At 39.6% G+C, this 13133-nt stretch overlaps 1 protein-coding gene across 1 annotated transcript; it reads right to left on the bottom strand.

The window, feature by feature from the left end:
• Positions 1 to 7367: 7367 nt before the first annotated feature.
• On the bottom strand, positions 7368 to 11066 carry LOC146559887 (extracellular calcium-sensing receptor-like). Its single transcript, XM_085244356.1, has 8 exons — positions 10918 to 11066; positions 10247 to 10541; positions 9866 to 10155; positions 9393 to 9688; positions 8974 to 9179; positions 8610 to 8831; positions 8397 to 8520; positions 7368 to 8272 (listed from the first exon to the last, which is right to left on the bottom strand). Exons 1-8 carry the CDS (start codon positions 11022 to 11024, stop codon positions 7368 to 7370), a joined length of 2445 nt encoding a protein of 814 aa, XP_085100482.1. The 5' UTR covers positions 11025 to 11066.
• Between the last annotated feature and the right edge of the window lie 2067 nt (positions 11067 to 13133).

Raw genomic sequence — 13133 nt, forward strand, 5'->3', positions numbered from 1 at the left:
GGAGCAGACCCAGGACACGCTGGTGAGATTATATCTCTCGGCTGGCCTGGGAACGCCTTTTTGTTCCCCCGGATAAGCTAGAGGAGGTGGCTGGGGAGAGGGAGGTCTGGGCTTTTCTGCTTAGGCTGCTGCCCCCGCGACCCGGGCCCAGATAAAGCGGAAGAAGATGGATGGATGGATGGTTGGATGGGTCTATTTGACCACAAACATAAAAGACATGTGTTTATAAATCAATCAATCAATCAATCAATCAATCTTTATTTATAAAGCACTTTTCATACAAAAAAAAATGTAGCACAAAGTGCTTTACATGGTTAAAAGCTGTCCACCCCACCCCACCCTCCAACTCACTCCCCACACTTTCATTAACATAAACAATGTGAATACACACATATCCCCCCCACACACACACACACTTAAAGAGTAAAATTGGGCTGAGTACGCATGAGCCAAGTGAGGAAACACTATAACAGGGAGCCGTCTGCACCGGGAGCCGGTCACAGACCGCAGCCTCCAGGCTGGGCACACAGCAGGAGGGAGGCAAAGAAGCCCCCCAGCCAGGCTGAGAGGACCCCGAGAGCCCCAGCAGCCACGGTCGATCACAGCCCCGGTGCAGAGAGCGCCCTCCGAGGAAACACTGGAGATATGACACAATAGGATATATACAGGGTAAAACGATAAAACAAATAAGAACGGGATACAACATGAATATAAATATAAATAGAATAAGAAGATTAAAAAATGAATAAGAATAAAATCAATAAATATTAGGTGAAGCCTAAATTAATAATAGAATAACAGGATAGAATAAATAAGCATAAAATGCATAAAGGTTAAGTCAAACCTAAATTAAAAAGGTGGGTCTTGAGCCTGTTCTTAAAAACATGTACGTTCTCTGCAGCCCTGAGCTCCTCCGGCAGGCTGTTCCACAGATGAGGACCATACCACTGAAAAGCTGCCTCTCCGTGAGTATGTGTCCTGACTTTAGGGACAATCAAAAGGCCAGTACCAGAGGACCTCAGGGTTAATATGGTAAAAGCAGATCTGAGAGATAAGAAGGCCCAAGACCATTAAGACATTTAAAAACCAATAAAAGAACTTTAAAATCGATCCTGAAACACACGGGCTGCCAATGCAGCGATTCTAAAACCAGTGTAATGTGGCCCGCCCTCTGGTCTTCGTCAGTACATGATCTGCCGAGTTTTGTAAAAGTTGTAAAGTTGAAATATTCTTTTTAGGAGTGTTTATTGTGATATAATAGGTTAAGAAGAGAGTGGAGTAGTTTTTTGTTGTTGTTGTTGTTGTTGTTGCTAACGGCTTCAAAAAATTGAATCTACTGCAGCGAATTTATTGGGACATTTAAAATACAGTGGGGCAAAAAAGTATTTAGTCAGCCACCGATTGTGCAAGTTCCCCCACTTAAAATGATGACAGAGGTCAGTAATTTGCACCAGAGGTACACTGTGAGAGACAGAATGTGAAAAAAAAAATCCATGAATTCACATGGTAGGATTTGTAAAGAATTTATTCGTAAATTAGGGTGGAAAATAAGTATTTGGTCACCTCAAACAAGGAAAGTCTCTGGCTCTCACAGACCTGTAACGTCTTCTGTAAGAAGCTTTTCTGTCCCCCACTCGTTACCTGTATGAATGGCACCTGTTTGAACTCATCATCTGTATAAAAGACACCTGTCCACAGCCTCAAACAGTCAGACTCCAAACTCCGCCATGGCCAAGACCAAAGAGCTTTCGAAGGACACCAGGAAAAGTATTGTAGACCTGCACCAGACTGGGAAGAGTGAATCTACAATAGGCAAGCAGCTTGGTGTGAAAAAATCAACTGTGGGAGCAATCATCAGAAAATGGAAGACATACAAGACCACTGATAATCTCCCTCGATCTGGGGCTCCACGCAAGATCTCATCCCGTGGGGTCAAAATGATCATGAGAACGGTGAGCAAAGATCCCAGAACCACACGGGGGGACCTGGTGAATGACCTGCAGAGAGCTGGGACCAAAGTAACAAAGGTCACCATCAGTAACACACTACAACGGCAGGGAATCAAATCCCGCAGTGCCAGACGTGTTCTGCTGCTGAAGCCAGTGCATGTCCAGGCCCGTCTGAAGTTTGCCAGAGAGCACATGGATGATACAGCAGAGGATTGGGAGAATGTCATGTGGTCAGATGAAACCAAAGTAGAACTTTTTGGTATAAACTCAACTCGTCGTGTTTGGAGGAAGAAGAATACTGAGTTGCATCCCAAGAACACCATACCTACTGTGAAGCATGGGGGTGGAAACATCATGCTATGGGGCTGTTTTTCTGCCAAGGGGACAGGACAACTGATCCGCGTTAAGGACAGAATGAATGGGGCCATATATCGTGAGATTTTGAGCCAAAACCTCCTTCCATCAGTGAGAACTTTGAAGATGAAACGAGGCTGGGTCTTCCAACATGACAATGATCCAAAACACAGCGCCCGGGCAACAAAGGAGTGGCTCCGTAAGAAGCATTTGAAAGTCCTGGAGTGGCCTAACCAGTCTCCAGACCTCAACCCCATAGAAAATCTGTGGCGGGAGTTGAAAGTCCGTGTTGCTCGGCGACAGCCCCAAAACATCACTGCTCTCGAGAAGATCTGCATGGAGGAATGGGCCAAAATACCAGCTACTGTGTGTGCAAACCTGGTAAAGACCTATAGTAAACGTTTGACCTCTGTTATTGCCAACAAAGGTTATGTTACAAAGTATTGAGTTGTATTTTTGTTATTGACCAAATACTTATTTTCCACCCTACTTTACGAATAAATTCTTTACAAATCCTACCATGTGGATTCATGGATTTTTTTTTCACATTCTGTATCTCACAGTTGAAGTGTACCTCTGGTGCAAATTACTGACCTCTGTCATCATTTTAGGTGGGGGAACTTGCACAATCGGTGGCTGGCTAAATACTTTTTTGCCCCACTGTATCTGCATCAACTGCAAGCTTTAAAAGCAGTCAACTGACCTTTTTATTTAGATTTTTTTTTCTTCTAATGAAGAATTTACTGTATGGAGGTTCACCAACTTGTCTACAGTTGTTTGATTTTGAAATGGGAGTGGGTGCAATTCAGAACTCATTGAAAAACCAGAAACACCAGCCATAATGTGGCTCTGTATTCTAGTGATGGGAATTATGACAAAGCATTCAGAAAGTTTATTCGTGCAGTGAATCCTATATGTGCAATTCCAAGCAGGAAAACACTCTCCCAAAACATCATCCCAGGCCTTTTATGACAAAAAATGTGCGTCTTCTTTTTGTTTTGCATATTTTAATTTATATTTTGTTGTGTTGTGGTTTGCAGTGTTTTGTGTTGTTTCACTTTAAATTTATTTAAAGGAAAAATCTGAAAATTTAAATATTTAAGAAGGGCTGCTCTGAGATCCTTCCCTTGATAGCATGTGAAAAACCGGTTGGATGTTTCTCTGTGCCCTCTGTTCTGTGTTTAGTCTTCTCTGCCCATATGTTCCCCCTGTGTTGTTACCTTCTGTGTCCCTCTGTGTGACTGTCTATATAGTGATGTGAGTTATTGTGCTTTGCTCCCACTCCTTGTGTTCTGTGTTTTCCTGTTCCCTTCGTGTATTTCTTCATGTTCTCTCCCTCTCTCTCCAGGCCTTTTCTCTGTACTTCCTGTGTTACTTTTAAGGTCCACATCTTGGTGTCAGGGTTTCCACTTTCGTGTCCTCCCCGTCCTGTCAAGTGTAATTGTCCTCAGCTGTGTTGCCTGTGTGCTTCCACTTCCCTCATTACCTTCTGTGTATTTATGTCAGAGTCTCCCTCTGTTCCGTGTCGCGTCATCCCTCATGGCTTTGTTTCCCTGTGTTTCCTTGCGGCTCAGTTTATCATTTCCCAGTTTAGTTTAGTTCTCTGTTTTCCCTGTACTCAGGCAATATAGCAGTGCTTTTGAGTTTAGGTCCAATCCCTGCCTGCACACAGCCGGATCATGACATTTATGCCAACTTATTCCTATGGGAATCATAAATGAAAACTTTTAGTTCATCTGAGCAGACACGTATCACATGCGGAGTTCCCCAAGGTTCCATCTTGGGACCCCTTCTGTTTAACATTTACATGCTCCCACTGGCACAGATTATAAAGAACAACAAAATAAACTATCACATTTATGCAGATGACACACAAATATATATCACAATGTCACCAGGAGACCGAGGCCCCGTACAGGCTCTTGGTAAATCCATTGAGGAAATTAATGACTGGTTGTGCCACAATTTTCTCCAGCTAAACAAAAACAAAACTGAAGTAATAGTCTTTGGTGCCAAAGAAAAACGATTACAGGTCACCAGAGAACTTCAATCTATACACCTAAAAACTAGGGGTGCAACAATACTCGTATCGATATTGAACCGTTCGATACAGTACTTTCGGTTCGGTACGCATATGTATCGAACAATACAACATTTTTTATTTATTTTATCAACTTTTCTTCTGACAATGCTGTCTGTGTTGAGCGCTCAGTGGATCAGCGTTCGACTACTCCGCCTAGGCTGCACTGTCGAGCACAGATCCACTGAGCGCAGCGCAAGCTAGCAAGACAGAAGCTAAGCTCGTTGCAACATGGCGACTGCCTCAACGCTACCCGAAAATGAACCTCCCCCACCCTCATTCAGATCTGGCCTTTGGAACTATCTTGGTTTTCATGTGAAGCATCACCCTGATTGTAAGCGCGTCATGGACAAAAGTAAAACAGTATGTCGGATGTGCCACGCAATGCTCAATTGGTGGGAACTAGTGCGTTTGCGCAATTAGCTTTTTAACGTGTTGACGCCGTCCAGCCCCACGCACGGAGCGATCCGCGGTAACTCATTTACGAAGATTTGCTGCGTTATTTTAACGAGATTAACGCTGACAGCACTAGTGGGAACACAATGAATATGACTGCACATTTACGCCGACATCATCCTAGTGCAAAGACAAGTGGAAGCAGACAAAAACAACAAGCACGCTTGCTACAAACTTTACCCGAGTAGTTAGACAGCCGTTAGCACATGATTCTCCTTATGGGGACCTGATGTGTTTAATATGCTGCTGTGAATATACCCCAGAAGAAGCGTATAGTATAGCTTTTATTTTGGAAAGAGCCATTTCTCTGTAGTAAACTCTCTTTTGAGTGATTTCTCGATGAGGTTTTTTTTTCATTATTTTGTTGTTTCAGCAACATTAAATTTAAAAAATGTACTTCTGAGTTAAAATATATATTTATAATTGTAATAAATGACAAATTAAAAAGGCATGAACATTTTTTTGTTTCGAAAAATATTGAACCGTGACACCAAAGTATCAAACCGAACCGTGAATTTTGTGTTTTGTTGCACCCCTACTAAAAACCACAAACCAGGCGAAAAATTTGGGTGTAGTGATGGATGCAGACCTAAACTAAGAAAAACACATTAAGACAATAACAAAATGAGATTACTATCACCTCAAGAATATTTCAAGGATAAAAGATCTGATGTCTCAACAAGACCTGGAAAAACTAGTCCATGCATCTTTAGTAGGCTTGATTACTGTAACAGCATCTTTACAGGTCTACCTAAAAAAAATCAGTCAGACAACTACAGTTCATTCAGAACTCTGCTGCTCAAGTCCTCACTAAGACCAAAAAAGTGGACCACATCAGTCCAGCTCTGAGGTCTTTACACTGGCTGCCTGTCCGTCAGAGGATACACTTTAAAGTTCTGATGCTGGTCTATAAAGCTCTGAATGGTTTAGGACCAAAATACATCAGTGACCTCCTGACCCAGTATGAACCTTCATACTGAACCCTCATATGAACCCTCAGGTCATCTGGATCTGTTTTTTTATGAGTTCCCAGAGTCAGAACCAGACACGGAGAAGCTGCATTCAGCTTTTATGCTCCATATATCTGGAACAAACTCCCAGAAAGCCTCAGATCAGCTGAAACACTCAGTTTATGCTCATTGGTTTCAGTTTCACTTCCTTCACATCTCGCTATATGTGATTATTTCCTGCTGTGCGCTCCTGTTTCTCATTCCCTTCTCCCTGGTGTATTTAAGCCCTGTGTTTTCCTCTGTCCATTGTTGCATTGTACCATCTCAGTACTGTGTGTTTCCTCTGTGCTCCTGGTTCCTATATTTTATTCATCAGCTCCAAGTTTCTAGCTTCTTTGTTTCTAGTTTTCTGGTTTCCTGAGTTCCTAGTTTCCTAGCTTCTAGCTGTTATGTTTTGTTTCTTGTAACTAGTATTCAAGTTTTCACAGCACAATAAAAGCTGCCTCTTTTAGTTTATTTCCCTCTGTTTCTCTTGTCCTGCATTTGGATCCTACATCCTGCATATCAGTATGTTTCACATGAGCACTCTGTTTTTATACCTTTCTTAGCACAACTAATGCCACGCATTATCCAAAATTCATTAAAAAATTTTTTTACAATGTCCTTCTTCAGTAATAATTACATTTAGAAATGTTTGTTATTTTGTGTTATTTGTAATACCTTTTATTCGTTTATTCTAGTGTGTTTGCGATTTGTAATGATATGATGTAAATGATGTATAAAGCTAAGAACAACTGTACAAATAAACCTTAAATACTTGTTTTGAAAAATTAAAATTGGAAAAAAAGGAAGTGAAAAACATTTTTTCTTTCATTATTTCACCCAAATATAGATTCAGTGCTAATATTTCTGATATTCCTGCGGTTCATCAATCACTGAAAATATATTTTTCTGACTTCCGAGAATTCGAAACTGTGAATGTTGTGTGAATTCAGTTGATAGCATTATAATTCAATATTTACACACCTTTTCTATTGCCATACCCGCTAACCAAGCAAATTGGAATGCTGGAATTATGGAGGATAGGTAAAAAAATTTATTCTGTTTTTCAAAACGCTTCTGAACAGTTTTCTGGTGGGATGGTTTCATTGTTCTGCAATGAGAAATCACTGCCGTGTGCTTACCTATGTAACATTCACGTGTCTGGCACATTTCAGGGTAACATTCAGACGAATGCATGAATCCTAATATCATTTGGAATTTGTACTAGACATATGCACACACAGGATATTAAATTTACATTTGGAACTTTTTAATTACCATTGGTTGTATTGAACAACTCAAAAACAGGACTCAGAATAAGATATTGTTATAATGAAATGTGAATTTTATTTTTGTGCCTTGAAAAAAATAAATCTCACACAAATACATTGAAAGATACTAAATCATTCGAAAATTATTACTAAAAAAGCACATATTAAGTGTTTGATTTGAGCTGAAACTGAAATTCAAGAGCTTGTGTTGAAGAAGTATGTTTTGAAATTCTTATCGCCATATTAAGTATGAAACCTCTAAATCCTATGATACATTTTTATTCATGACATATTTTTTGGTGTTCTTCTCGGGCTTAAACAGTATGATGAAACACTTTGGAGCAAATATACACATTATTAGTCCAAAGCTGGAGGCCAAAATGGCAAAAATCTCCACAACTACAGTGAATTTCCCAGGAGAGCTGACATATGCTGGGATAAAGGTGATCCACACTGCACAGAATATCAACATGCTGAAGGTGATAAACTTGGCTTCATTAAAATTATCAGGTAATTTGCGGGCTAAGACAGCTAAAACAAAACAAAAAGCAGCAAGTAGGCCTATGTAACTGAGCACAGCCCAGAAACCTACAGCAGAGCCTAAATCACATTCCAGTATGATTTTCTCCTTGTATGCGGTTAGATTTTTAATTGGGAATGGAGGGCTAAGTACCAACCAAATAGTACATATTAAAACTTGAATGAAGGTGAAAGACACAACAGTTATTCTTTGCTGTGGAGGACCAAACCATTTCATCACATTGCTACCTGGAAGTGTAGCTTTAAAAGCCATTAAAACCACTATAGTTTTCCCAAGTACACAGGAGATACAGAGTACAAAGGTGATCCCAAATGCAGTGTGACGCAGCATGCAGGACCACTCTGATGGTGCTCCAATGAAAGTTAATGAACATAAGAAACACAGAGTCAGTGAGATGAGCAGCAGGAAGCTCAGCTCAGAGTTGTTGGCTCGGACAATTGGAGTTTTCCTGTTATGAAAGAATACAGCCCCAGTCATAATGGCCAGACAAGCACCCAGAACTGAAAATGCAGCGAGGATGATTCCAAGGATGTCTTGAAAGGAAAGAAATTCTACAGGCTTAGGGATACAAGTGTCTCTCTTTGCATTAGGCCAGAATTCCTTGTGGCAGGGTATACAATCAGTTGAATCTGAATTAAAAAACGTAAATAAATAAAGAGAGATGGAAAGATGACTTCTACCAATAATTCCTTCGATGTCTCTCCTATGCACAGTAAAATAATTTTGAATATATGTTAAATCATTTTATTTTACCTGTTGTATTACTAGTCTCTCCTTCAGGACACAGTATACAGTCATAGCAGCAGATGGGTTTTCCTTTCTGCAGCACTTTACGAGTTCCTGGAGGACAACTGGCACTGCACACTGACACTGGCACCTGTGAGAGATAAAGCCAAAACACTAGACGGAAATATAAATGTGCAATCCTCCAAAGTGCAGTGTGGTTCTTGTCTTTTGATTCATTACTTGGGTGCCATCCTCCATCCAGGTTATGTTCCGGTTAATCTGGAAATCATGGCCCTCTGGCAGTGATGCATCATAAAGTCCTACTGTTACCAACTCTGTTTTTCCAGTTTCACTCTTCTGCCAGTTAACCAACTCGTAAATCGCCACAGGATCCCCATTAGCATTAAATGACACACCATAACCATTTCGGGAAAAATTTACTTTCTTCAGTTCTGCTAAAATCTTTAAGATAGAAAGCAAGAGAAAAGAAAGAAGAAAAAAATGGAAATATTTTAGAACTACTAGTATTTGATTTCATGAAGAATACCTTAGTGGTAAAAAACAAACAAAAAGAAACTGGCATTATTATTTAATTTGAGCTGACCTGTTTGGACTCTAACTTGGTTAGTTTGTCACACTTAGCTATGCCATTGGTTCTCTGACACACTGTATTATGGATGGCATGTGCTATTGCATACACAGCCTTGTACACCATGTTAGTAATTCTGAGCTGAGATGTGTCAGTATACGGGATTTGAAGATTCTGTATGTCTTCAGTTCCATCACATATCTTCTTGTCAACAACAGGACCTAAACAATAGAGGACACAGGGAATGTTTCATCACTGCAAGATTTAAAATTTCATTAACACATTTTCATTTCCATTTTTAAAATGGGACAAAATCACTACATTAACTGAGTGCCTAAACCTCACCCCAGAGATCAGAACATAAAGTTTCAATATTATTTAACCTTATACTTGAGCAAAACAACAGTTTCTAAAGATCAGAAGGATTTTCTCACTTTTTTTCATTTTGCAGTTGAACGATTCCTCCCAGAACTCAGTAAGCATAGGGGATGTAGCTACTTGAGAGGGAGACAAATTAAGCAGGAAATCTCTGAAACCGGGGATTACAGACTTCTGAATCCCAAATCCAATGGCCCCAGCACAGAAACTGTACCTCATTAATTCTGTGTTCGTTACCCATGCCTCGCTGCCTATCCACTGGCGAGGTAGAAAAGGCTCATGTGAAAGCTCCTCCAACAGGACCCTCATGTCCCCAGGAGCTGCAAATGCCACAATAACCACTGCTGTAGACCTTAAGAAAGAATGCAATACATTTAGAAATGTCTTCTTTTTTACAAGAATTAATCTAATTGTTTCAGTTTGCTATATGACAGTAGTAAATAAATACATAAAACAATAAGCAGAATTAATGGATGGATGGATTTCTTTAAGCAAATCTCAATCTAAGCAAAATCTGTCATATAGAGACCTGCGGATAACACTTGCTACTTCTTGGATCCTGCTATGTGGGTGAGTCCGATAGAAAGATACAGAATATTCCACACAGATTCCCTCTTTTTGTGCTGCTTCTAGAAAAGATGCCATGCCACTATTTCCATAATCTGAATCCGAACGAACAGCACCTATCCAAGTCCAGCCAAAGTGCTTTACCAGCTTGGCTAGCGCTTCAGCTTGGAAATGATCACTGGGGATTGTTCTGAAAAAATTCGGGTACTGCTGCTTGTCAGACAAACATGCGCAAGTGGCATAATGGCTCACCTAAAGCAAAAGAGGAAACAAAACTATTTTTAGGACAGCACAATCAAAACTTATTTGCATGCTTATTAGAAATACAAAGATTGCCATTTACTTGAGGAATATTAAAAGACCCAAGGATGCGTGACATGCTGATGGATGGTGTAGACCCAGACTCACCAACAATAGTCATCACCATACCAGATTGTAAGCAGTTACCACCTGTGTAAAACACAGTGTCCAAGCTATTTAGCAACTGAAATGCCACATGCACTGCCACGGGCACTGATGAACATGAGTCAAAGATCTGATACCCGAGCCTTATCCCGGGCAGAAGCTCTGTGCTGTTGTTAATCTCTTCAATGGCAAAAACCATTGCTCGTGAGAAGCGCAGCTCACGGGTATCAATGCTGTAAAAAGAACATCAACTCCCTGTTAGAATCTACACAACATAGATTTAGGATAGTTTAGCTTTAACATAAAAAAGACAGTAGGGAACTATTAACTGCAATTCATTTGAGGATAAAATATAAGGGTTAAATTCATCACACGAGAGCAGTAACTGAATTCAAAGCAAGGCAACAAGGCATTCATAAAAGAGTTAACACAGTATAATTTTTGTTTTGAAGAAAATAAAGTGTCAGTATCTGTATTTTTAAAACTGTGGATTTAGCATACATTGCAAAATGAATTTTTTTTTTTTTTTTTTACCTAGCACTACACAAAAGGACCACAACACTATTGAACATCATACAGGTTTGTCATTCAGTTCTTCCACTTACTGACCTCCCACTGCATCTTACTGGCTCAGGCATGGTAGTGTAGTTATGGTTTACTGTTTGCATGAAGTAGTGAATAGAGAAAACACCACCAATAACATAGTCCCCATCCATTGAGAATGCAGGGATACGAGTGCTACCCTGCAGCTTACATTTCACAGAAGAAGCCACAGATCTATCCTGAGCCTCTGTAGGCATTTGATCCAGACCATCTAGAGATAGATCTAGGGCAAGAGCTGATTTCAGCTCAACTAAATACAGATATAATTTCAGACAAATAAATACAGCTGACAGCTCCATCCCGCCTGATGTCAGGCATCTGTTATGGGTGTGTTTTCACTCATTTATATAGTTATTCAAAGGCTATGCTACGTGTTCATCATGACATGGTGTTACAGTGGTCTTTGAGAAAGTCATAATATTCTATGATCTATATTTTACAACATCTAAGGTGTTGAAAATATCATGTAAACTTAAGGTATTGTAGAAACAAATATGAAATTACTATGTGAGAACAAGTAATGTCAATGTAATTACCAAAAGTAATAATAATAATAGACAACCAATGGATTTGATTATTGTGCTTACATTACTAGCTATTACTATTACTGTTAGATTATAATTATGTGATAGTATTTTTATATTAAGTATTTAGTTTTTTTTATCTTAAAGTATAACCTTAACTATTTTAAATAAACCTCAAATATATTAAATGAATCTCAAATATAGAAAAGAGACTGTGAATGTATTGAATGAAACTTGAATGAAAGTCTGAATACATTATTTATTAACCTTTATTTAACGAGGAAAATCCCATTGAGATTAAAAACCTCTTTTTCAAGGGAGACCTGGCCAAGATAGGCAGCAGCAGGTGTCTCACAGTTACAGAAATTAATATATTAATAAAAATATGAATATATTGAACAAACTTGAATATATCAGTTTCAGTTCAGTTTCAGTTTTATTTGCAAGTCATATGTTAGTTAGACGAGCAGAAGACTCAGATGTCACTCAGCAGTATAATACAGTAAGAAATATTACATATGTACAGTGGGGCAAAAAAGTATTTAGTCAGCCACCGATTGTGCAAGTTCCCCCACTAAAATGATGACAGAGGTCAGTAATTTGCACCAGAGGTACACTTCAACTGTGAGAGACAGAATGTGAAAAAAAAATCCATGAATTCACATGGTAGGATTTGTAAAGAATTTATTCGTAAATTAGGGTGGAAAATAAGTATTTGGTCACCTCAAACAAGGAAAATCTCTGGCTATCACAGACCTGTAACGTCTTCTGTAAGAATGTCATGTGGTCAGATGAAACCAAAGTAGAACTTTTTGGTATAAACTCAACTCGTCGTGTTTGGAGGAAGAAGAATACTGAGTTGCATCCCAAGAACACCATACCTACTGTGAAGCATGGGGGTGGAAACATCATGCTATGGGGCTGTTTTTCTGCCAAGGGGACAGGACGACTGATCCGTGTTAAGGACAGAATGAATGGGGCCATGTATCGTGAGATTTTGAGCCAAAACCTCCTTCCATCAGTGAGAACTTTGAAGATGAAACGAGGCTGGGTCTTCCAACATGACAATGATCCAAAACACACCGCCCGGGCAACAAAGGAGTGGCTCCGTAAGAAGCATTTGAAAGTCCTGGAGTGGCCTAGCCAGTCTCCAGACCTCAACCCCATAGAAAATCTGTGGCGGGAGTTGAAAGTCCGTGTTGCTCAGCGACAGCCCCAAAACATCACTGCTCTCGAGAAGATCTGCATGGAGGAATGGGCCAAAATACCAGCTACTGTGTGTGCAAACCTGGTAAAGACCTATAGTAAACGTTTGACCTCTGTTATTGCCAACAAAGGTTACGTTACAAAGTATTGAGTTGTATTTTTGTTATTGACCAAATACTTATTTTCCACCTTGATTTACGAATAAATTCTTTACAAATCCTACCATGTGGATTCATGGATTTTTTTTTTCACATTCTGTCTCTCACAGTTGCAGTGTACCTCTGGTGCAAATTACTGACCTCTGTCATCATTTTAGGTGGGGGAACTTGCACAATCGGTGGCTGGCTAAATACTTTTTTGCCCCACTGTATATACATATGGTAGTTAGTATACTGTTGCACAGAGTAAGAGTTTTTATTTTTATTTAAAAACTATTAAAAATGGAGTGACCAATGCAAAGTGCAGTATGAACTTGTGAAATTGTAGCACAGC

This window comes from Mchenga conophoros, linkage group LG14 (assembly GCF_057382185.1).
Source record: "Mchenga conophoros isolate Kocher_MC1m ecotype Shallow Benthic linkage group LG14, M_conophoros_male_GT1.1, whole genome shotgun sequence".
NCBI lineage: Eukaryota > Metazoa > Chordata > Actinopteri > Cichliformes > Cichlidae > Mchenga > Mchenga conophoros.